Source organism: Zalophus californianus, chromosome 5, assembly GCF_009762305.2.
Source record: "Zalophus californianus isolate mZalCal1 chromosome 5, mZalCal1.pri.v2, whole genome shotgun sequence".
Lineage (NCBI taxonomy): Eukaryota > Metazoa > Chordata > Mammalia > Carnivora > Otariidae > Zalophus > Zalophus californianus.
The window spans coordinates 109,325,473-109,349,388 of record NC_045599.1 but is presented as its reverse complement, the minus strand read 5'-3'; the positions used below and the strand labels follow the sequence as shown (position 1 = coordinate 109,349,388).

Here is a 23,916-nt window from a genome sequence, read left to right as displayed (position 1 = left end):
TATGCACAAACAATGAATCATGGAACACTACATCAAAAACTAATGATGTAATGTATGGTGATTAACATAACAATAAAAAATTAAAATTAAATTAAAAAAAGAAGAGAGGGTCATCACAATTGTAGATTGAATCAGCTCTGCCCCTTGACAATAAGGACAAAACCGGCCCATCTTTGAATGGACGCAAGGTATTTCCACCCCACTACTTTCGACCCTCTATTTTGATACCAGTGATAGTTTTACTGTTTATAAGTACAAACATTGGAATCACAATGATCCTAGGATTGACAGATCTTTAACCAGAAGCAGTTTTCCAATATGAATAATATTATGTCAATTTAGTTTTTATTCACTTTTCTGTGTGGTATAGATTAAGCCTGTCTTCTTAAAAAATTTTGTTTTCATTTTAATGTATTGCATTTCTTTTTATTGGGCACAATTATTTTCAGTGTTGTGAAGATTTGAGTCATCAAATAATTTTTATTCACCTTAGATTTTACCTAATAACATGCCATTATGAGTTTTCTTTTGTGGACATTATTTCTGGCAATTCTATTTTTCCTGGGTCATGTTTGGACCACCTACCTTTTTTTATCATGGAGTTTGATGCTTCCAGAATTTCATCCAAAGCCAAATGTAATTTTATTTTGCCTTTAGTCCCATTGTTTACATTTTTAAAAGAGCTTCATGTTGATATATTCATATACCATACTGTTCATCCATATAAAGTATACGATTCATTGCTTTTTAGTATATTCACAGAATTATGAAACCATCACCACAATCTAACTTTAAAATTTTTTCGTCATCCCAAAAAAGAAAACCCATACCCATCAGCACTCACTCCCCATTGCTCTCCAAACTCCTGCCCCCAGCCCTAGGCAACTAGCAATCTACTTTTTAAGTATTTGCATATTCGGACATTAAGTGGAATCATAAAATATGTGCTCCTTTGTGACTGGCTTCTTTCACTTAGCATCATGTTTTCAAAGTTCATCCGTATTGTAGCATGTATGGTACTTTGCTCCTTTTCATTGCCAAATAATATTCTATTATATGGCTATACTGCATTTTGCTGATCCATTCATTGGTTGATAAACATTTGGGTGGTTTTCACTTTTTAACTATTACAAATAAAGTTGCTATGAAATTTAGGTACAACCTTTTCTCTTGTGTATATACCGAGGAGTGGAATTGATGGGTTCTATGGTAACTCTGTGTTTAACAACTTGAGGAACTCTAAAATTACTTTCCAAAGTGGATATGTCTCCCAACCAATCAATAATAAATTTTTATATCGACTAAAATATTTCAATCAATAACACATTTTGCCAATGTGACAATTTGGGCAATTATCGGTTTTCCCTAATGGTAGCCTTTTCTACAAAGTTTCCTCGTTATCCTGGCTTGTCTTTGCAATTTTCTGTTTCCATCAAGATGTGATTTTTAAATTTTTATTTATAACAAAGTATATCATGTTAGTTTTAGGCATGTTATTTGGTGTTGATTATTTACGAGTAGCATTAATGATGAATGGAACCAAAGATTGCTATTTTCTACTTATTTTTGGAACAAAGGTCATTAGAACAAAGGCGCAGGGTCTGGCTATATGTAAAGGTCAAAATTGCAAGATCAAAACATGGGACCAAAACATGCTGCCTAATCCTTAAATTCTATTACTCTTTCTGACCCAATCTCCATTCCTAAACAGGTCCCTGCCTAAACCTTCTTTCCCTTCAAAACTTCCTTGCCTTGGCTGTCCCAATATTTCAGGCTCAGGACTAGAAATGAGAAGGACTCACTGAAATAGGTTAATTTAGACCCAGATGTTAATAGCTAAATATGTTATATTTCTCAAAGGTATTTGCCTTTTAAATGGCAGGTCGTTCTCCAGAGACTTTTAGGGAACAAGAGCCTCACCCTAAAAAAAAAAAATTTGCAAAGATAGACTTTTTGACATTGTAATGAAGCAGGCTTGACATCCCTCAGATCCCAGCTCCTTAGTGCTGGAAGGGACTTTGGAAATTAATGCCATCTAAGTCTCCTTTGCTTGCAGAGAAACAAAACCAGCAAGGTGGTGTGGCCAGGGGCACACAGCAAGGCAGGGATAGAGCTAGGCCTAGCACCAAGGTTGGTAGGCAGCATCCAATGCCACATGCACTGTTCTAGCAGGCCTCACCGTACAGACTGTGTGAGCACCCTGCTGCTCGAGAATACACAGAACAACAGTGGGGGCCTGCATAATCACCTCTCCAGGGTAAGATAGAAATTACGTATCAATGGCCTCGGAGCCACCGAAAGACCCTAGATAATTAAATTGCCAGCCTCCATCTGTTGCCAAGTGACCCCAAGGTCACAGCATCACCGAGTCAGCCCCTTGGGCTTCTGTATCCTTCTGATCTGCATTCTTCTTCTTCTGACCTAATGAGCTCTCAAATCCTTACAACTGCCAGCTAATAGGATGCAAATTGCATATACCATCCAAATACAAAAGACTTGCATGTTCCAATGGATTAGTTGATAATTAGGCTTCAAATTACTGATTAATTCAGTTCGAAACATAGGCGAGTATGTGGTGTGTGTTTTTCTTCCCCCTTCAGAGAAATAACGCAATTTATAAGATGATAATTTTTAGAAATTCCGCCACATAATTAGCCTGCTGCCGCATGGAACTGACCCCCCTCCTTCAGAGTGTTTGTGATTAGGGTGTAATTATAGAGTTAGAAACCAAGGAAGCTTTTGAAAGGTTTAACAAAAGGAGGGAGCTACACTTTTATTTCACAGTTCTTTCTCCACAAGAGAAATGGAATGCATGAGCTTGGAAGTAGCCAACAGCATTTTTCTAAAAGATCACTTTGGAAGGATTCAAATAGGCAGCTTTGGGGGGCTGCTGGAAGAGAGGAGGGAGGAGACTGTGGGTCAGAGAGGAGAGCTTTATGGACAGGGAGTAAAAACAACCCTGAACCCTCCCTGCCCCCCACCCCCTCTTTTTGTCCAGACACTACCCTTAGCCAGCTCTGTGATCTTGGGCAACTCTCCAGCCCTCAGTTTCCTTATCCATCAAGTGGGAATGACAGTGCCTGATCTGTATGCTTATAGTATTACCGGGAAGATCAAAGATGTTGCTGAATGTCACCATGTTTTGGAAAGTTAAACACTGATCTGCATAGGTGGGGGATTCTTCCTACATATACTAGACCTACCCATCTGTACATCACATATTGTGTGTGTATATATGTATATATACACACACACACATATATATGCTTATTTATATATTCATATTTTATATACAATAGGATAGATGTATTTATATTTCTATAACACTGGCATGTCCATAAAGTGTACTTGAACCTTGCAGAAACTGGAGAACTCTACTGTTCTTTCTTTTATTATTTTTAAAGAGAGAGAGAGCATGAGTGGTTGGAGGAGGGGCAGTCAGAGGGAGAGAGAGAATCCCAAGCAGGCTCCATGCCCAGTACAGAGCCCAGTGCAGGGCTCAGTCTCACAACCCCAAGACCATGACCTGAGCCAAAATCAACAGTCAGATGCTCAACTGACTGAGCCCCCCAGGCGCCGCTATACCATTATTTTTTAAAAGAAGCACCTAGGCCCTGGAACCCACCAGAGGGCCAGGCTATCCAGTCTGGGTATCCAGCCTCCTCCAAACCCCAGTACTGAACCTGTGTTCATTCCCTGCTCTGACGTTGTGGTCAAAGCAGACATCTACCAGTCAGGACCCTCCAGACTTATAGCTCCTATCTTTGTGACACATCAGCAGCAAGTCTTAGACCAAACTAGGGTTAAAACAGAGGGCCTGGGGACACCCCTCTAAATGCACGTACAGAGTTAGTTTGGGAAACACTGAGCTAATAGTTAAATGCTTCAGTGTCACTGAAATTGTAAAAATGAGTACTCACATTATGGGACAAATGACCAGATTATTAATATTGATGATTAGAGTTTCATTGAAACAAAAAAGCACATTTTAAAATGCTTATAGAGAACTAGCAGACCTCTGAGAATTTACAAAGGGTCCAGCAGACCCCAGTTTGAGAAACACTTGAAGGTGTTGATTCTCTTTCAGTATGGACCATTTGGTGCCTCCTCAGGGATTAATAACAGTAAAATTAACAGCAATCCTTCCATTTTCACAACTGTTGTAGTTTATGTGACATTTTCTTATGCATCACACCACTGGCTTTTGAATGTCATAATACTCCAGTGAAGTAAGCAAGGTAGAATTCATCACCTCCATTTTACAGATGTGGGAACTGAGGCTCAGAGCCATTATTTGATTGAGCTGCAGAGGAGGAAGGCAGGCACCTAGTCAATGTAGTTGGGCTCTCGGGAATCTGACAAAAACCTAGTAATATGAGCATAAGAGTAGAGCAACCAGCCTAACCTGATGTCAAGCCTCTTGGGAGCCACTGCCCAAGAATTCCTTAAACCCCTCATGAATAGCAGTGACAATAATTACAATGACAGTAACTACTACAATTCACTGAATCATTGCTATATTCCAGGCATTAGGGAAAATACTTAAATGCATATCTATTAAACCCTACCATAGTCCTTGATAACATTATCCCCACTTTTCAGATGAAGAAACAGGTTCAGAAGGATTAGTGAATTTTCCAATGTCGCCAATTTTATAAAGTGATGGAGCCGGGCTTCCCCTCCAGGACCATAAAACTCCAAAGTGCACGTGCCTAGGACTGTGCCTTGTGACTGCTAGAGTGTGGGGAAGTTGGAGGAAGGAACAAGGGCTTGGGGGGGCGGGGGGAGTGGTCCTTGGCGCGAGGGCTTGAGTTTAAACCTTGCCTACAGTAGGCCTGGAACTCAAACTTAGGCTCTCAATCTCCTATTGGATACCTTCTTAATTAGGCACTGATGGCACTTCGTTATAATTCTAATTTCTAGTGTATAAGGAAGCTGAGGGAGAGACAGTGAGGTCAGGTCACCCCAGGTCTCATATCTGGGGATCCGAACAGTCAGCCAGTCCCACCATGTGGTTGCATATTAAGTCCTGTAGAGTTGGAAGGTTTGGTCCAGCGGGCAGTAAATTCAAGCCCCCAGCTCTGTGCTACTGCCCTCTGCTCTATCAGTCCTGAGAAGAAACTTTTCTTTAGTCTCCTTCTCTCCTCTGCTGAGAAATCTTTCTCCACCTTCTATACGGCCACCCTTGCCCATTGTCTTCTGCTCCTCTCTTCCTGCTGCCTCCGTGCCACACCCAATCACACCTGGTTTCCATAGCCTCTGGTTAGGCAGGTGGTACAGTGGTTGGGAAGGGTGGTTTAAGGTCAAACAGGCCTGAGTTTAAATTCCAGCTTTATATCTATTAGCTGGGTGACATTAGTCAAGTTATCTACTTATTCTGAACTTTCATTGCCTCATCTATAAAAGAGGGAATAATGTGATATTATCTACCTCCTCACTGGTATTATGACAATTAAGCAAGTCAATATGTTATAAAGTGTGCATAGTAAATATTTGGCCCAAATAGGCACTCAATAAGTGTTAGTAATTGCCACCATAATAATCATTGTACTATCATCATCATCATTATCATTAGTGGGGGAAAAAAGGACATTTAATATCTGGGGACATGATACTATCTTTGAGGCCCCTCAACCCTCTCCCAAACTAAATCTCATCCACAACTGACTCACAGTTATATAATGTCTTCTTCCCTGTCTGTCTTTAAGCTCCTAGAGAAAGAAACACATCTGCCTTGTTCACTGATGAATTCCTAGGGCCTGGTAGAGGGAGCTCCATGTAACAGGTATTCTTTAAAAAAATCACTAAATGAATGAATGAGGGAAATAACTGCTCAGGAAATAAATAATGTGTGTACCCACAAATCACATGCACTTATAGGCAAAATCCTTGACTACAAAATGCTGAGACCAGCAGAGGTAGTGGGAATATGAACATAGTTATGAAAATGCACATGAGTAGAGAAAGATGGGCCTAAAAGGGCTTTTAATCCACTTCCCATAAAGGGCCAGAATCTCCTCTACACCATCCCCAGCAGAAGCCCAACAGAGGCCCATCCATCCGGTTCCTGCTTGAATGATACCCAGTGATGGGAACTCACGCCCTCAGGCAACCCTTTCTCTCCTCAAAGGGCTCTGAGGTTTCTAGTCTTGCTCAAAGGGGGCCCAGCCTGGCCTGTGCCACCCTCTCCACACTTGTGGCATGACCTGCTCTCTCAGAAGCCTTGCAGAACATGTCTGCTGCCTTTCTACCAAGCTACCTTCACGTGCTTGGAACGCCTACTCTTGTTCTCCTCAGTGTTGGCTCCTCCAGCCTGGGCGCCCCCCAGTACCTTCTCACAGTACATACTTCTAACCGACAACCAGTCGATCATCAAGGATGGACCAAGCATGTTCTCCAGCCTACCACTGCACTGGGCTCCCATAAGAAGCTTCTCATACGAAGAGATTCATATAGCGTGACTTTTGTCCTGGAAGCAACAACGCCTTATCTTCTAGCTGATTGGAAGATGTAACTAAAGTTCTAAAGAATGAGAGAGGGGGCGCCTGGGTGGCTCAGTCGGTTGAGTGTCCAACTCTTGATCTCAGCTCAGGTCTTGATCTTGGGATTGTGAGTTCAAGCCCCATGTTGGGCTCCACACTGGGCTTGGAGCCTATTCTTTTAAAAATGCTAGAGAAAATCACCACATGTGATAGTAACGCAAGCCCCCATAAATGGCACCTGAGCTGCCAGAGCATGGCACTTGGAGGCTAGAGAGGCCTCTGGAGGCTGCAGGTGTCTAGAAAGGATGACAGTGAATCCATGTGGCCAGTGGTCCTGTGAAGAGCATGGCTTTGCCCTGGTTTGAAGAGGCCAAGAGGCTAGTGCTGAAGGGTCCCTAGGAGCTCATCTCACCCAGCCCTTCGTTTTACAAATGGGGATATAGGCCCAGAGGTTAAGTGACGTGCTTGAGCTCACTGAGAAGTTAAACAGCAGAGCTGGGCCAGGGATTTGGAGCAACTGTTTGCTCTGTTCTTTATGCTTCATTCCCCCCACTGCTGCCTCTCAGTTTCCAGTGTGTCTGTGCACGTGTGTGTGTGTGTGTGTGTGTGTGTGTGTGTGTGTGTGTGTAAGAGGAAGAAGCAGGCAGAAACATGGAGACCAAGAAAGAGGCTCAGAAGTGCTCCCTCTGGCCCCCCTCCAGCCCCTCTCAGAGTCTGTCTTCACTGATGGGGACACCCTGCAGCTTCCCTTTGTCCCTTCCATACACCCTTTCCTCCATCCTGCTGCTCTTACCTCACTCTCTAGTAACACTGACAACACATGGGTTATGATCGGTTTACGGTTTATGATCACCAGGGCTGACATCACAGACACTTCTGGAAGCAAAGAGGAAGTAGGTGGGTAGAAAACCAAATCCCAGATCCCAAAGGATCCTCACTTGCTAGGGGGTCTGAGCATTCCGTCAGGCAAGGCCTAGTCTGTTGCTCTTCACACTCGTACCCCATGGTCTAGAATAATCCACTCTAGAGACCTCTGAGAGTTTCTGTGTCCCTCCAAGAAAGGTGAGATTATATTCCCATTTTATGAGTGAGAAAAAAAGGGGTTCAAGTTGCTGAAGGAGCTTTTCCAAGGTCATGGAGCTAAAGCTAGAATTTGAACTCAGATCCCTCTAATTCTAAAGATTAGGTTTGTTCTCCACCAGGCCACACTGCCCAAATCGGGGAAACCTTTGCAACTCTGAGGCCTGGCATCATGATCGAGCAAAACTGAGAAATCAACTCCTTTCCTCCTGAAACTGCCTGGGTTTGAATTTTGACTCACCCGTTTACTAGCTGTGACTTTGAGCAAGCCACTTCACCTCTCTGTACCTCAGTTTCCTTATCTGTAAGTGGGAATATGCATACACACTTCACAAGGTAAAGATAAAATGAGCTATTTTATGTCAAGTCTTAGAACAGTGAGTGCAGCAGAAGCCTAGGGTCTCATCCCAACTCTGCCACTGACTCATTATCATTTGCAGAAAAGATATATATATATATATGTATACTTTTTGAGAGTCTCAATTTGTTGAAGATTTCATACAATGTTTTTAAAAGGAATAAATTGTCAAGAGGACTTTTGCAGATCTGTAATTTATGGTTCTAGTTTCCTGCCTCTCTCTGCAGTCTGGGGATATCAAAACAAAATTCCCAAGCCACATTGGCTCCCTTTATCATAAGGGAGACACTGCTCCATTAATCTCAAGCACTCAGTGTTTGTAGCCCTTGTTCTTGCAAACCGTGCACACCTTGGCTGGTTTGGACTAGTCCTTTCCATGCTCCAGATCTACAAGACAATATCTGCAATTGCTCTTTCAGAGTGTGGAACCTCTTGCTACCACCGGCTTAGAAGCAGAAGGGACAGATGCCTCAGCACCAGCCGAGGCAGGAGGTTGGGGTAATGTGTAAATAGAAGGGTCCAGTCTTTACTTCTTACTGGTCCCTCTTTTTAAAACAGAAAAGCAGATAATATAATGGAAGAAAGGAAAATGGAGTCCCATGAGCTGTGGGGCTCTAGGTGAGTACTTGCTATGTGCCAGGCATCATTCTAAGAACTTAACTATGTTATAGTTAATTCTCACCACGGTCATAGGGTAGAGATAAAACAGAAATCCTTATTTTGCCACGAAGGATACTGAGGCCCAGAAAGTTAAAGTAGCTTACCTGTGGCCACACAGCTAGGAGCTAAAAGAGCTGAGATTTGAATCCAGGCTGATGTGTAATATGTGCTTCTTCTGGTTCACTGCCCTTTGTCCTCTGAATCTGAACCTCAGAGCATGTGTGTTTTCTGCTTAGAGGGTTATTTCCTGCACTTTTCACCTGACCAAAAGTCCTCTTTCAGGCTTCGCTGCTTCCACTGGGGAGGCTTCCCTGAGCTCCAAGGTCAGGTTTTTCATTAGCTGCTCTACAATTACTTGGGTAATACTGGCCTTTCGCACTAAACCTTAAGTAACTCGAAAGCAGGGATCACACCTGTGATTCTCTGTTTCACCCCTTTGTCTAGTATGTTCTTCACAATATTAAGTACTCACAGATGAATGAGAGCATGAATGAATAACTAAACTAGCATACTCCTTTCCCCATTCCCAGATTTCAAATTTATCCAGTGTTTGGACTTTCATTCATTTTTCACCAAGCATTCAATAGATACCTACTGTATTGAGACCCTGTGAACCTTTAAGCCGGCATTTCATCAAAAAGAGGGCTTTCTGTAGTCTTCACTTGATCTTCTCTGGACAGGAAGGTTTGGATCAATGTAAAAGGAAGATGTGGTTGGTTTCAAGTCAGTCAAGAACTCCAGGCCCCACACTGGGCTGAATTTCGAATTGACCTTTGGCTCTTTGGCCCTGGCCAGGTGTCACCTCTGACTGCAGACAGTTAGAACACAGTTAACACAAAGGGAAGCTCTGGGTGACTAACCAATACCAGGCCAAATAATGTATTCCTTTGCCCATGCATCAGCAGCCCAGTCTGGAGACCTCTGATCTTCTGCCCCAGAGTGCGAGCATTTTCTCCTAAACCCCTAGACTGAGAGAAGTTGGTCTCTGAGGCCCTGACTGGCTCTGACAATGCTTTGGCAACAAAGGACACCTGTGTGGGAAATAGGTGTGCTTGTGTGTTGGCAGATATCCAAGTGTACAGGTACCTGCCTCCCTGGTTTCAAATGCACTTGGGTAAGTTAACATTACTTAATTTTTCTAACACGGATGGTGTTTTAGTTGATTTAAACACAGCTACAGCATCTTTTTTTTTTAAGATTTTATTTATTTATTCATGAGAGAAAGAGAGAGAGGCAGAGGGAGAAGCAGGCTCCCAAGGAGCAGGGAGCCCGATGCGGGACTCGATCCCAGGACTCTGGGATCATGACCTGAGCCGAAGGCAGACGCTCAACCATCTGAGCCACCCAGGTGCCCCACAGATACAGCATCTTATTGACTTTGCAGGGATCAGATAAACCCACATGTTACCAGGGATTATGTAGGGTGAGGACACATTTAAGTTTTGGTTGGCTATAGTGACTAAAATAGGAAAATGTGAAGACCGTTATGCAGAGACATGTGATTTGAGGACACAACTGAGTCCTCAGCTCAGGAATATTCCATGAATTCACATATATCCATATTCATGTACACACACCTATGTGATCACAGAATTGTAGACAGAAGCTAGAAGAGCCCTTAAGAGAGAAATCAACTGGCTCAGAAGTTTCCAAACTTTTTAGTTAAAAGCTCTATTTTCAAATGGAATCTTGGGGAGAACCCCAGCATGTAAAACAGATAGGAAACAGAGCTGCTTTGGTAGGGGGAAGGTAGGGGTCTAGGACCCCATTCTTGTGCCTTCCCCCTTCCCCAACATGCTAACCTCTAAAATGCTTGCAACCTGGGAATAGTTTGAATGATTGTTGGTCTAGCCAATGCCCTTCTTTTGCAGATCAATAAACTAGTGCTGAGAGAGACAGAGACGACTGCCCAAGGGCAAACAGCTCCCATGGTTCAAAGACAGCACAGAACTTGTGTGGCTGTCCCTAAAGCTGTTTTCTCGACAATTCTTATTTATGACCTCGTTGAGAATATACTACATGGAAAAAGTCAATGAAAAGGCCTCTTTAGTGCAGAGGACAAAAGCTGGGAGGTGACAGGATGAAAGCATGTAGGAGAATCGTGAAAAGGGTGAGCAAAGACGTTTGCTATCTCTTTGTTTATTCTTCCGCGTGAATTGAGCCATCTGCGTGCTCCAGGTGCTGTGTTGCGGATATGCTGGGGACTGAGGCCCTGGCCTCCTGGGGGCCCACAGTCTCTTAAGGCAGGTGTAAAGACAACCGCAGTCTCTGGGAGAGAGAGGTAAGACAGACCTCAGAGAGATCGAAACAAAGAGCTGTGGTTCGAATTCCAAGCAGCAGGTCACGTTAAAAATGCTGAAGGCAAACACTGTGGTCTCCTGGAGACGTGCTAATTCCTTCCTACAGTAGAGATACAAGCCATTCCAGGTGCTTCATTGCAGGACAGGAGATGGAGGAGTCAGACTGACAGGACTAGCGGCGAGGAGGCGGGATGTACAGTGCTTGGAAAACAGCCGAGAGTCTTGTTACAACTGTGGTCTCTCCCCATCATCAGCTGTGTGATACCGGGCAGAAGCTACTCCGTTCAGTTAAGCCTCGGTTTTCTCATTTGCAGAATGTGACTGATAATAGTAAAATACCTGCTTCACAGGATTGTTATGAATATTAAATGAGACAATACAAATAAAGCCCTTAGCATTGTGCCTACTACGAAGTACAGGCTTTGATACATCTAGGCACTGTGGCAGTTGTCATTATATTTTAGCCAAAATCTGCCTTCCATGACTTCTGCTCATTCACAGATACTGGCTTGCCTTCCGGAGCCTCAGCGAATAAATAAATCTCACACCTCTTCCCCATGACAGCCCTTCCGGGATCTGAATACATCCTCTGCTTACCCTCTCAGTTTCCAGTATTTTTCAGGTTGATTATCCCCACTTTTTCCAGCATTTCTAACGTAACAAGCCTTTTCAAACTGCACTTCCCTGTAACCATCCTCCCTCTGGAGCTGTCATCTAAGAATCTATCTGACAAGTGGGGGAAACTTGGCATGTTCAACTTGTGCCCTTCTGAGCATAAAGTACAAGTTCTTTGATTTATTCTAACATTACCTCTTCAGATCTCAAGGGGATGAGATGGAGGCAGTGCTCTTTCCAGTGGCCCAGGGCTTGTTTAATAAACCTTCCTGGCCCTTTTCCTTTAACAATGCTGGATGCTCCCTCTTCCTTCTGATGGGTGTGGTGTCCACGCAAGCAGGATGATGAGGGCTGAACAGCTTGTACATGACCCCCTTGAAAGAATCCCAGAGAAAAAGGGAATTTGGCCTTGAAGATAAAGCTTTTCATCCTCCTACAGCAGCGTTCCTATACACCTGCCTCGTGTTCTCTCAGGTGTCTTGCCTGGCCCACTGCCTGGTTTTGAAGCAGTTCCAACAACACCTAACTTCTTTTGAGGCCATGATAACGATGATGGTGATAATAGCGAAGGTTCACTAAGCACTTACTATGTGCCAGACGGTTCAAGGTGCTTAAATGTACTCTTTTAAATCTTACACCACTTCTATGCCGTAGGTGCTATTATATCTGCATTTCGAAGACCAGAGAACTGCGCCTCCGAGAGGTTAAGTAACCAGGAAGTATGCATAATCAGTTCTTTTGTTTCCAGCCACACGTGATAATTAATAGTCATAATGATAGCCCAGAGCCTCTTCATGATCCCGAAAGCATTTTCTAAATCTTCACAGTGACATGAAAGCATATCCAATGTAGTTACAGTGTTAAACATCTCTTTAGGATATCATAATTATTTGAAATGGCTTTTCATTCTAATCCTTTGAAAATTATTAATTGACGTTGGAAGGAATGCCTATGTTAACTACTTGAGCACTTTTACTCCCATTCTATTCCAACAGCTGGTCAGCATTGCACTGCTCCTACAATGACATATAACGGAGTCAGATCCTAACCCCAGCTAATCCCCTAACCAGCTGTAGGGCCTTAGGGCTCTAGTGTCCTCTCTGGAGCTCACTTTCCCATCTGTACAATGAGAGGTTTGGTCTGATCTCCAACATCTTTGCATCAGGCATCAGTAAACTGTGGTCTGTGGGTCAGTTCCAACCATCACCTCATTTTGTTTGGCTCATGAGCTAAGAATGGTTTTTACATTTTTAAATTATTGGAAAAGAATGATATTTCATGACTTGTGAAAATCATATGAAATTCAAATTTCAGTGTCCATAAATAAATTTTGCTGGGCCTCAGCCATGCTCATTCATTTACTATTGTCTGTGGCTGCTTTCATGCTATAATGGCAGAGTTGAATAATTACAGCAGAAACCATATGGCCTACAAAGCCAAAAATATTCACAATCTGGCCCTTTACAGAAAATATTTGCCGACCCCCTGGTATGGATGTGGAGTAGGTGGGCACTAACAGACTTTAGATAAATCAGAGGCTTGGGAAGCATCTAGCCAACCTTCAGAGATTGGTGTCAAGGAAAGACACCTAGGGTGTCCAACCACAAATATTCCTTTAAGATAGAAAGCTGTACTGGAAGGCCCCTCCTCAGCGAGGTGAGTCATTTATTCAGGGCTATTAGCTGGGTCATCCACACTGTCAGAGGTCCTTTGTCCTTCTCTGGGAAATCTGGCAACACCATCCTAAAGCTAAGCTCATGTGTTCTCCACCAGCAAGGCAATGGAACATGCTGATAGACGATAGATTTTATGGTTGGACCATGGTTTGAATTTTTGTTTGCTGTGTGATCTCGGGGGAGTTTCCAAAAGTCTCTGAACCACAGCTCTTCAATATAAAATTGGGATGGATACTCACTCAGCTCATTTATGCAAATAAGCATCTGGTGCCTACTGTGCATGTTCACCTTTCAGGGCTGTTTGGGGGATAAAATAAGATGATCTATATAAAGCATTTAACAGAATGCCTGGCTCAGGATAAGAACTTGAGAAATGTTTAAAATAAATCTAGGGGTGACTGTTGACTAATTATTTCATTTTTCATTTTTAAATGACAGTAAACTCATCATTTTCAGAAGGCTGTTGAGATGAAGTTATGTAATGTATATGAAGTAGAACTTCAGCCATTATTGCTGTTTTAGTTATTCTTATGAGCAATGCTTCTGAAGCTCTGTTGCAGTGGAGCATTTAACAGTGCCAGTGTTCTTGACTTCCAGACCAGGAGATAACAAAGGAAGCAGGGCTCCCTTAACACATCATAACAAAGTTTCAATACATGGGACAACTTATCTTCCCTGTTCTGCCACTGCCACTCCCTCCCCACCTTTCCAGGGACTGACAGGTGATTCCTAACCATCAAGGTACATCAGAATTGTCTGAGGAGCTATTTTTATTTTTTTAATAGTATAAAAAGGAACTTTATTCACATAGTAAAAAAGAAAAAATCTTACAGAAGGGTATAAAAAAAAGCAAACGCCTGTCCCCTCCAATATCATACTTCTTAAAAATAACTATCTTAAACCTTTTCTGTTTGGTGATTATGGTGGTTTCCTCCACATTTCTACATAATATGCCTAAGTCTCTTTTTCTTGATCAGTTTGAATCCCAGCTGTGACTCTACATTAGAAAGATGATCAATCATCTCATACTACTCTGCACATCCAGTCCTCAGTGTTTGTTACTTGTGCCATCATTTGGAATTATTCTCATGAGTACCTTTATAATTTTAATACATTGAACCTTGATTTTTGATTCGCCAGCATTAGAGCTTTATAAAAATACAGGTGTCCAGTTTCCTCTCCAGGGCTATGGAATGACAGTCCTTAGGGATGACTATTTTGCAAAAGCTCTCCAAGGTATTCTGATGTGTCCCTCAGGTTAAGGACCTCTATCCTGCGAGCCTGCAGTACACCAGCCAGGTCATCAGTGCTTGAATGAGATAGTAGGCAGAGCATTCGTCTCATGTCACACATTCATCAGACACATGTGGGACAGTGTGAAGTGCCATGGAGGTGCCAAAACAGCACACAGGAGCATAGTGACACAACATCTCCAAGAGCTCATTGGTCACAAAGTGGGTTTTTTTTTTTTTTAAGATTTTATTTATTTATTTATGAGAGAGCGCACCAGGGGCAGAGGGAGAGGGACAAGCAGACACCCTGCTGAGCAGGGAGCCCAACACGGGGCTCCATCCTAGGACCCTGAAATCATGACCTGAGCCAAAGGCAGATGCTTAACTGATTGAGCCACCCAGGTGCCCCCAAACCCTATTTTAGATGAGAAACAGAGTCACTCTATGAAGAGCAGCAGCTGGTACAGCTCTGCAGGGACAGTCTTAAGGAGCCTGGATTTGGGAGACCTGGATTCTCATACTGAATAACTTGAACCATCTTGTGCATTGATTTCAGTTTTATTCAATAGTACAGTGTACAGAGCAATGGACTCAGTATTTTGGGGCATGTTATAAAATAGGCAAAATGGCTCAGATAGAGTGGTGACGATTTAACTTCATAGTTTAAATCCTTAATAAAATGTAATTAGCAATGTTACATCCTTACACATATTATATAATTAATATCACAGATAAAGCAGATAAAGAAAAATATTCTAAATACCAAATGCTACCCAAGGTTGTTGGTTTCTTTTTTTAATAAAATGGCAAAGAAAATTAGAAAATGATTTAATTAAACCTTGTTTAACAAGCATGCTCCAGGGAATAGAAAGAGTGAGTTGAACTTTGCAGTTAACTGGTGGGCAAATAGTTAACGCACTTATTTCCCCTTCTTAGTGAAGAGCACTCGTCTATACTGGCAGAGTCCATTTTCTTGCATTATGGAGAAATCAAGCCTAGTCACCCTAAAAGACTCATTTCTTAGTGATTAAGGACATTGTAGAGATTCAAGATTACCATTCCAGCATGAGATCTTACATGGGTGGGAAAATGCCAGCTATTAGATGAATATGCATTGTCTACAAGTTATTCCCTAATGTAGTTTCTTTTACCTGACATCACAGGTAGGAGTTTATCGTCCTCTGTTCATTCTTTCCCAGGGGAGCACAAGGAGTTCCTTTAGAGGGTCCTGTCAGTTTAATTAAACATAACCGAGATTTGGCTCCATTAACCTTGTAGTCAGACATTCTGGTGATGGAAGTGAGTGACATTTATGTTCAAATAAACTCTGCCGTCCATTTACTGTGGCCCCCATTATGTTCAAGAAGGGGGCAGTTAGTACAAAATGCCCAGGAGCTGGTTATAGATTTTCAAGTGACAGAAGATGACTGCGGGGGAGAATTTCCATTTGATTCTCTCAATATTTAGTTTATGAACAAGATGTTCTTTTTAAAGTTCCCTAAAAATGATGAGAAGTTTCTCAACAGTGCGTTAGCTTTTAACCAGTGGTGGGATTTCTCTTAGATGGTATAATGTCCTCTAGTATATATTCTGATTCCATCTGTACCAACAACTTGCTAGACCACTGTGCAAATCAGTAGACCTCTGCAAAAGTCTATAAACTGTGGCTATGGGAAAAGTTAACCTGAGCTTCTCTTTCCAACCAATTAAAACTGTCCACTGGCATTTGCTGCCTGCTTATCATATTTCCCCTGCCTAATTAGCATTCTTGCTGGAGAAAGTCTCTGGTTTTTATTAATTCACGCAGCAAATATGTATTGAGAATCTGATCTGTACCAGGCATTGCTCTAGATGCCAGGCTTCAGGACACATCAGTGAATAAAATAGAAAAGGTCCCTGTCCTCATGGAGCCAATACTCCAATAGGAGGAGGAAGACAAAGGACCAAATGAGTAAAAGAGATTCTCTCAGATAGGGATAAACACTGGAGAAACTTAAACAGGGCACTGAGAAGGAACTGGCAGGACTGGGTGGTGGGGTGACATTGGTTTCTTCTAGAAGCAGGACTTCAGACAAGGATTCAAGTACAAGTGGTTTCTTTGGATGCCAATGAGGAATCTGGAAAGTTAGGAAGGGACATGATGGCATCTAGTAAAGGTGCACAATCAAGACACGTACCCTTGCGGGAGCCTGATCCCTTAAGGGACCTCTAGACATTGATGTAGAACAGGTCTCAGAGTTGTCTCCACCCCCGCCCCCCCCGCCAACTCTCTCACCTCCAGCCACCGGGGAAAGGAGTCTGGAGTATTTACCTATTAGCTTTCCATCTGTCATTGGCTAAATGCTTCTCTGAGTGTATTAATTCCCATAGGGTACAAGTAATAGGTATTTGCGATTAGTATAGAAACTGAAATATCAGAGGCGCCTGGGTGGCTCAGTTGGTTAAGTGTCTGCCTTCCACTCGGGTCATGATCTCAGGGTCCTGGGATTGAGCCCTGCGTCAGGCTCCCTGCTCAGTGGGGAGTCTGCTTCTTCCTCTCCCTCTGCCCCCTACCCCATGCTCTCTCTCTCTCTCTCAAATAAACAATTTTTTAAGTGAAATATCAGTGTATAAAGGGGACTGGAAATGAGCAGGGTACTTACTGGCAGCATCTACCACAGGGTGGAAATTGGATCTTTAGGTAAGGGGGCCAGGAAAGACCTCTCTGAAGAGACTGCATGTTGGCTGAGATCCTAAAGACAGACAGGAACCAGCCAGGGAAAGCACACTTCTAGGCAGAGAAAATAGCTAGGACAAAGGCTCTAAGGAAAACTGAGCTTGGGTGACTTATAAAACACAAATAATAAACAATCAGAACTTTAAAGGCACTTGGAGGGGGGTTGAGGGAATATCTCTGAGTCACGAAGTTGTTCATGACTAGATCTTTTAAACAAGGAACTAGATAAGTCAATGAGATATTAAGAGACTTGGACAATGTCATAGGACTTCATTGTATATACTATGCTACATATTTACTTGTTTGTTTATTGTCTAGAATGTAAGCTTCATAAGAGAAGGAACTTGTTTTATTCACTATTAGAATATGCACTAGAGGTTCTCAAAAATGTTTGTTGAATGATGAGTAAAGACTTTCAGAAGACCTTAGTTCTAGTCCATGTTCTGCCATGACTCACTGGATGACTTGGTGATCAATTCTCCCACTTTATCTCGGTTTCTTTATATGGAAAATAGACATAGAATTTCTACCTTATAAAGTCATAAAGTGAAACAAGGCCATAGATATGAAAGTATGTGCACTATGGAATATATTATACAAATACCAGGTTTCCTTTTTAAGTCAAAGGCCTCCTGAATTTGAATGAACTTCACCAAATGGGGAGGAAAGATTTATTCCTGGGAAAGGATCCTTTGTGGATGTTAGAACTGATCAAGCCTCACCCGGTAGAGAAAAGCTAGTGTGTGGTACAGGAAAGAGCACGGAGGGAGGGATTGTCGGAATCCAGACCAGAATCCGACCTCTTCCACAGACTTGCTGGTGACCTTGGGGAGCCCACAGGAGCTTGCTCCTGACGGACTTCAGATTCTTCTTCTCTCAAACGGGTGGGGAATGTGGGTGGTAGATAGTTCCCTCCTTATGTGTCTATTCTGTTCCATATTTGTGGCATCATAGTAACCCCACTCAGTCTGCACCACACACTTGACCTGCATCATCACATTGCTTTTTCTCCCCAACTTCCTAACCTTTGTTATTCAGACAAGAAACCATCAGGCAACTTAGCCCAAGGTAGTTTAACTAAGGGCTGTGAATAGCAGAGCCAGCACTTCAACCCAGGCACAGCTGGCTTCTGAGCAAGTGCTGTCTTAACCACTGTGCTAACTGTATACAAATTAAATGATAACCTTCAGAAGGAAGGGAGGCACACATGTCTCTCCATTCAGCTGGTTTCACCTTATGGAACACAATGGAGATCCTGTGACCCTCTAACATGATTAACTTGATTGATCCAGGCAGCATGTTCTGACTCTTTCCCCTCCTCCCTGCACAGGGTTTCATGGATATTGACTTAAACAAATTCAAGGAGAGTGGAGCAAATGTTACAGGTTTCCAGTTGGTGAACTACACAGACACCATCCCAGCCAAGATCATGCAGCAGTGGAAGAATAGCGATGCTCGAGACCACACCCGAGTGGACTGGAAGAGACCTAAGGTGAAGGGAAGGGCAGCAGACAGCAAAGAACCAACCTGGCCCCTTTCCCTGCCCCAGATTTCTGGGCAGTCTTAGACTTTAGGAAAGGATAGCTTTCTAAAAGGAGCAAGCTAAGGAAAATAAATACATAAAAATTAAGGGTATGCTGTAAAGGTTGGACAATCCAGAATGACAATGGTTTAAAAAGATAAATATTTTGTTTTTCTCTTGTGTAAGCAAAATTCAGAAGCTAGCAATCCGGGGCTTGTATAATGGCTTCACAATTGTCAAACACAAGCTTTTTCTGTCTTCTTGTTCTGCTGTCCTCAGGATATGCCAGCTGCCTTATAGCCCAAAATGGCTGCTGAGGATCCAACCGTTAACTCAGTATTCTACCCAACAGGAAAGTGAAAAGGAAAATAAAAAGCACAATGACTTCTTTTAAGAACCCCTTTCAGTAGTCACACAGATCTCTTATTCACTTGCTATTGACCACATCTTAGAAACCTAGCCCTAGCTAGCTCCAGGAGAAGCTGGAAAATGGTGTCTCTATTCTGGGCAGGGCCTCCATGTTGCACAGCTCCAGGAGGGATGCTGCTTGCATTCATTTCTTTGTGGATGGAGCCTTCTTGAGTTGTGCATGGAACTAGCCCTTTATCTGTTCAGCCACATACCCAGCCAAAAATCAGAGAAATCTAAGCAATATCCAGCTCATCTCTGCCTCAGAGCATCAACTCCCAGTTATGCAGGGCATCTCCCTCTCACTCCCCAGCCATGAAGCTCTAAATCCTGCAGCCAAAATCTATTTTGTTTGCTATTCGATAGTGGTTTAGAATAAGGAGACCAGGTAGTTTTTCTTTTCCATGTCAGACCCAATAGTTTGGCAGAGGCTGTGTGGAACACTGTGTTGAGGAATCTGAGGCCAAATTTGTTTATCTGGAGCAAACAGGGAATCCTTGGCAACTTTGTCTTGCCCCTCAATTTCTTTTTGCGAATGGCAAACCATTTAACTGAGATGCTTCTCATCCCACTCTTGCTCAAACTGATTTAGCAATTCAAAAATGAAGATTCATTTCCGATATGATTTCACTCATGTGTGGAATTTAAGAAACAAATGAGCAAAGGGTGGGGGGGCGGGGAAGAGAGAGAGAGGCAAATCGAGAAAAAGACTCTTAACTATAGAAAACAAACTGAATGGTTACCAGAGGGTGGTGGGTTGGTTGGGGGGATGGGTGATATACGTGATGGGGGTTAAGGAGGGCACTTGTCATAATGAGCACTGGGTGTTGTATAGAAGTGCTGAATCACTAAATTCTACACCTGAAACTAATATTACCCTGTAGGTTAACTAATTGGAATTTAAATAAAAGCTTAAAAAAATGAAGATTTATTTCAATATGAGCTTAAGCAAACAAAATCACAAATGTGCTTTAAAGCAATGAACAAACCACATACCAGTTAACATGTGAATATTCCACCCAGCTTCCAAAAGATCGCGATTATAAAAATAACCAAATGTAATACCTATATTTTTTCTTTTAAAACGTGAAAGAATCATAGTCAAAAACTGGAAAAATACTCATACATTCATTCTACAACTCTCTGTTGTGAACTTAAAATGTGCCAGAGAACAAGCTAGGAATGAGGACAAATTAATGAAGAAGACAGACACGAGTTCCAAAGCTAGAAAATAGTGTCCTGGATTGTTAACCTGCTTTGTCTCATCAATATCTTAGCCCCCTTTTAGGCAAGAGGGGAAAAATTGAGAGTTATCATGAATAAGCATAAGGGGAAAGTGTGCGGGATATAAACCTGCCACTTGTGAGGCACATGTGGAAATAATGAAGAGCTTACCTTTCTTGGATTTTTTTTTCTTTCACTGTCACAAGAGATAGTGGAGTAAATAGTTCCTCTTGGCTCCCAACTGGTGCCTGTGACACAGAGAAAACCAACTGGTTTTCCACGGACTGTATCAGAGCCGTAGATGTGCTGCATTTAATCTACACATTCTTTTTCCAGTTGGAGCAACATTTTAAAATTGCCAGATTGCACACAAAAATCTAGAATTCTGGCTTCCCTTTGAAAGTCATAACTGGCAACACAGAACTCACAACACCGGCTAATGAGGGGGAGCAGCAACCCCCGTCTAAGGCACAGACCCTTCCTGGCTCACCCCTGCCCCGGACTCCCCATGCCCGGCCCACTGCTGGCATTCTCATCACCAGGATGCCCTCTCCCAGACAGAGCTCCCACCTGCCTCCCTATCAGCTCTCTCTGACACCTAACTGTCTCCATTCCTCCCACCAGTACACCTCTGCGCTCACCTACGATGGAGTGAAGGTGATGGCTGAGGCTTTTCAGAGCCTGCGGAGGCAGAGAATCGATATATCCCGCCGAGGGAATGCTGGGGACTGCCTGGCTAACCCAGCTGTGCCGTGGGGCCAGGGGATCGACATCCAGAGAGCGCTGCAGCAGGTGAGGCCAGCAGAGGCTGCCCCTTCTCATGGGAGCCTCGTAGGGGATGGCAGCATCAGTTTCAGGTGGGAGATAGCTATTTAAAAGAAAAGGTAGAGAGCATGCCTAAAGTTTGGACAACCCCTGCATTGTGTTGGTGGCTCTTGGCATACATGGAAGCTCATGTAGAATTTTTTTTTTTTTTGTATGGAATTCATGGGGCACTTAGGTGGCTCAGTTGGTTAAGCAGCTAACTTGATTTTGACTCAGGTCATGATTTCAGGGTGGTGGGATCGAACCCAGCCTCTGGTCCTCACACGGGGGAGGGGAGTCTGCTTCAGGATATTCTCTCTCTCTCTCTCTCTCTCTCTCTCTCTCTGTCTAAAATAAATAAATAAAGCTTTTTAAAAAATAGTACAGAATTCCTGATAGTGTAAAAACTGTATTTTCTGCTTAGGAATCATGCTGAAAAGGGAAGCCAGTGATTCTGCAGTTGGAAAGGGGACTTGAAATATGTAGGGTTAAAACCCAACCACTTTAGCAGTCTCCTGGAGACTCCTCACTCTTGCCCTGATTTTCTGGATGTCTTCATTACCTTTGCTCTCTGGGCACATTTCATGAGGGCACCCTGACAACATTTCTCAGTACTTGTGATCCTATTTTCTTGCTTCTCAGCATTGTAATCATCAATTTTGTTTGCACAGAAGAACAGTTAAAGAACAGGGATGGAAAATGGTCATGCCCATTCCAATCAATCGGCTATGCAAAGGATTCTTCGGCTGTATAGATTCAACAGGGAAGAGTATAACTATTCAATTAATGAGATGTCTGCTGTGCAAGCAGGATGAGACAGTGGTACACATGGGCGTGTATTTAACATTCTTGGTTTGGAAGCTTCTGGGAGCTTGCCCTCAGCTTTATCACTCTCAGAGCTCCTGGAAGTCTCTTGAAGTCTCTAGAAACACCTCAAGTCCAGGCTGTGATTCTTGAACTACAGGTGGATAGATAACACCATATGATGCTTCTGATGCCTCCTGATAGAAAGGCTGTATTTCCAGAGGGGACCAGGCAAAAAGGGTTGTGCCAACTCAAAGGAATGTCAGAGTATCAGGCACAGGGGCAAGCCAGCACCAGCAAAATATTCAGATGCAGAGGCCACTCATGACCCACCTCCGCCCCATCCAGTGGACTTGCCTGGATAAGACCGGTTTTACTTTTAAGACTACATTCAACAGAAGGTGAATTGGGGCTCCCAGGGGAGGAGGTGAGCATTTTTGAATGAGGGAGAAATATAGAACAAAATGCACAGCCATCCGCATTTGTTTTCCAACCACACATGCGCAGCTCTAGCAATTTTCACAACCTGGAGAAAGAGATGAGAAAGGAACATCACCAGCTGTTCCTCTGCTCAGATGAGGTTCCTTTACATGGAGGAGAATATGTCGTTCTGTCCTCTGGAATGAAGTTAAGCAGCAGCCCTGTGACTACAGGAGGAACATGCTAAGGGGTCTGCCAGCAGCCCTTTCTGCCCTCCCCTGTCTCCATGTAGGGTGGTACCTTCACTGGGCAGCAATAGCAGACATTGGGCAGCGACCAGATGATGGCCAAAGATGCAGCATCCGCCTTCTGGCTTATTTAAAATGCTCTTCCAGACTCCACAGTCGAGACAGATTCTGTTTGCAATGTGAGACTGGTTTCAGAAGGTCCCAGGGACTTGCCCTTAGCTTCACCACACTTCCAACTCTTTTGCCTCTCCCATATTAATGCCGTCCCTGTCAGGAGGATATCCTGACACCACCATGACAGTGACAAAGCCTAGGAGGCAATGTGGGTGGCAAGAAGGGCTCTGAATCAGGAGGCAAGAGAGCTGAGGTCCAAGTCCAGCTGGGCCCCTGGCTCTCTGAGTGACCTTGAAGTACTCATTCAGATTTCCTACACACTTCCCTTTCTTTATCCATGAAAATGAGAAAGAGAGACCACTCCCAAGTTTCAAATGGCTCCAAGCATTCTAAGCATCTTCTTCTCTCTTACGGTCTAAAGCACGTCTTTCTGATAGTCAAGTATACTCAATCTTCTGCTTCTGTCTTCAGTGGGGCTTGGGAGGAGGCAAGTGCCTTAGTCAAAAGTATATAACCTCTTTTATATTGTCTTTGAGTCAAGACATGTGTCTGCCTCCCTGGCAGCCAGTCAGCTGCTCCCTGAGAGCCTGTTGTATGTGCTGGTCTGGGGCCAAGTACTGGAGATAAAGAGAAGGCAAGACCTACCCCCAAGAAACTCTCTTCAGCCTCTATTGGGGGGTAGCATGGGTGGGGGAGAACTAGCCATAAACATGAAACCCCAACATTCTGATCCTAAGATCAGCTGTTCAAATGGATTCCTTTTTAAATCTTTGTTAAGAATCTATAATCACCAAAAATGAACAATTGGGACTTCATCAAGATAAAAAGCTTTTGCACAGCAAAGGAAACAGTCAACAAAACCAAAAGACAATCAACAGAATGGGAGAAGATATTTGCAAATGACATATCAGATAAAGGGCTAGTATCCAAAATCTATAAAGAACTTATCAAACTCAACACCCAAAGAACAACTCATCCAATCGAGAAATGGGCAGAAGACATGAACAGACATTTTTCCAAAGAAGACATCCAAATGGCCAAGAGACACATGAAAAGGTGCTCAACATCCCTCGGCATCAGGGAAATCCAGATCAAAACCTCAATGAGATACCACCTCACACCAGTCAGAATGGCTAAAATTAACAAGTCAGGAAACGACAGATGTTGGCAGGGATGCGGAGAAAAGGGAACCCTCCTACACTGTTGGTGGGAATGCAAGCTGGTGCAACCACTCTGGAACACAGTATGGAGGT

At 43.1% G+C, this 23,916-nt stretch overlaps 1 protein-coding gene across 4 annotated transcripts in view; it reads left to right on the top strand.

Moving 5' to 3' along the window:
* Positions 1-23,916, top strand: part of GRIA1 (glutamate ionotropic receptor AMPA type subunit 1) — a 301,403-nt gene that overhangs the window by 162,243 nt on the left and 115,244 nt on the right. For all 4 annotated transcript variants that reach the window (XM_035727550.1, XM_035727549.1, XM_035727551.1 and 1 more), the window contains exons 6-7: positions 18,450-18,611; positions 20,898-21,065. In XM_035727550.1, the coding sequence (XP_035583443.1) occupies positions 18,450-18,611; positions 20,898-21,065 (330 nt within the window). The remainder of the gene's footprint in view (positions 1-18,449; positions 18,612-20,897; positions 21,066-23,916) is intronic.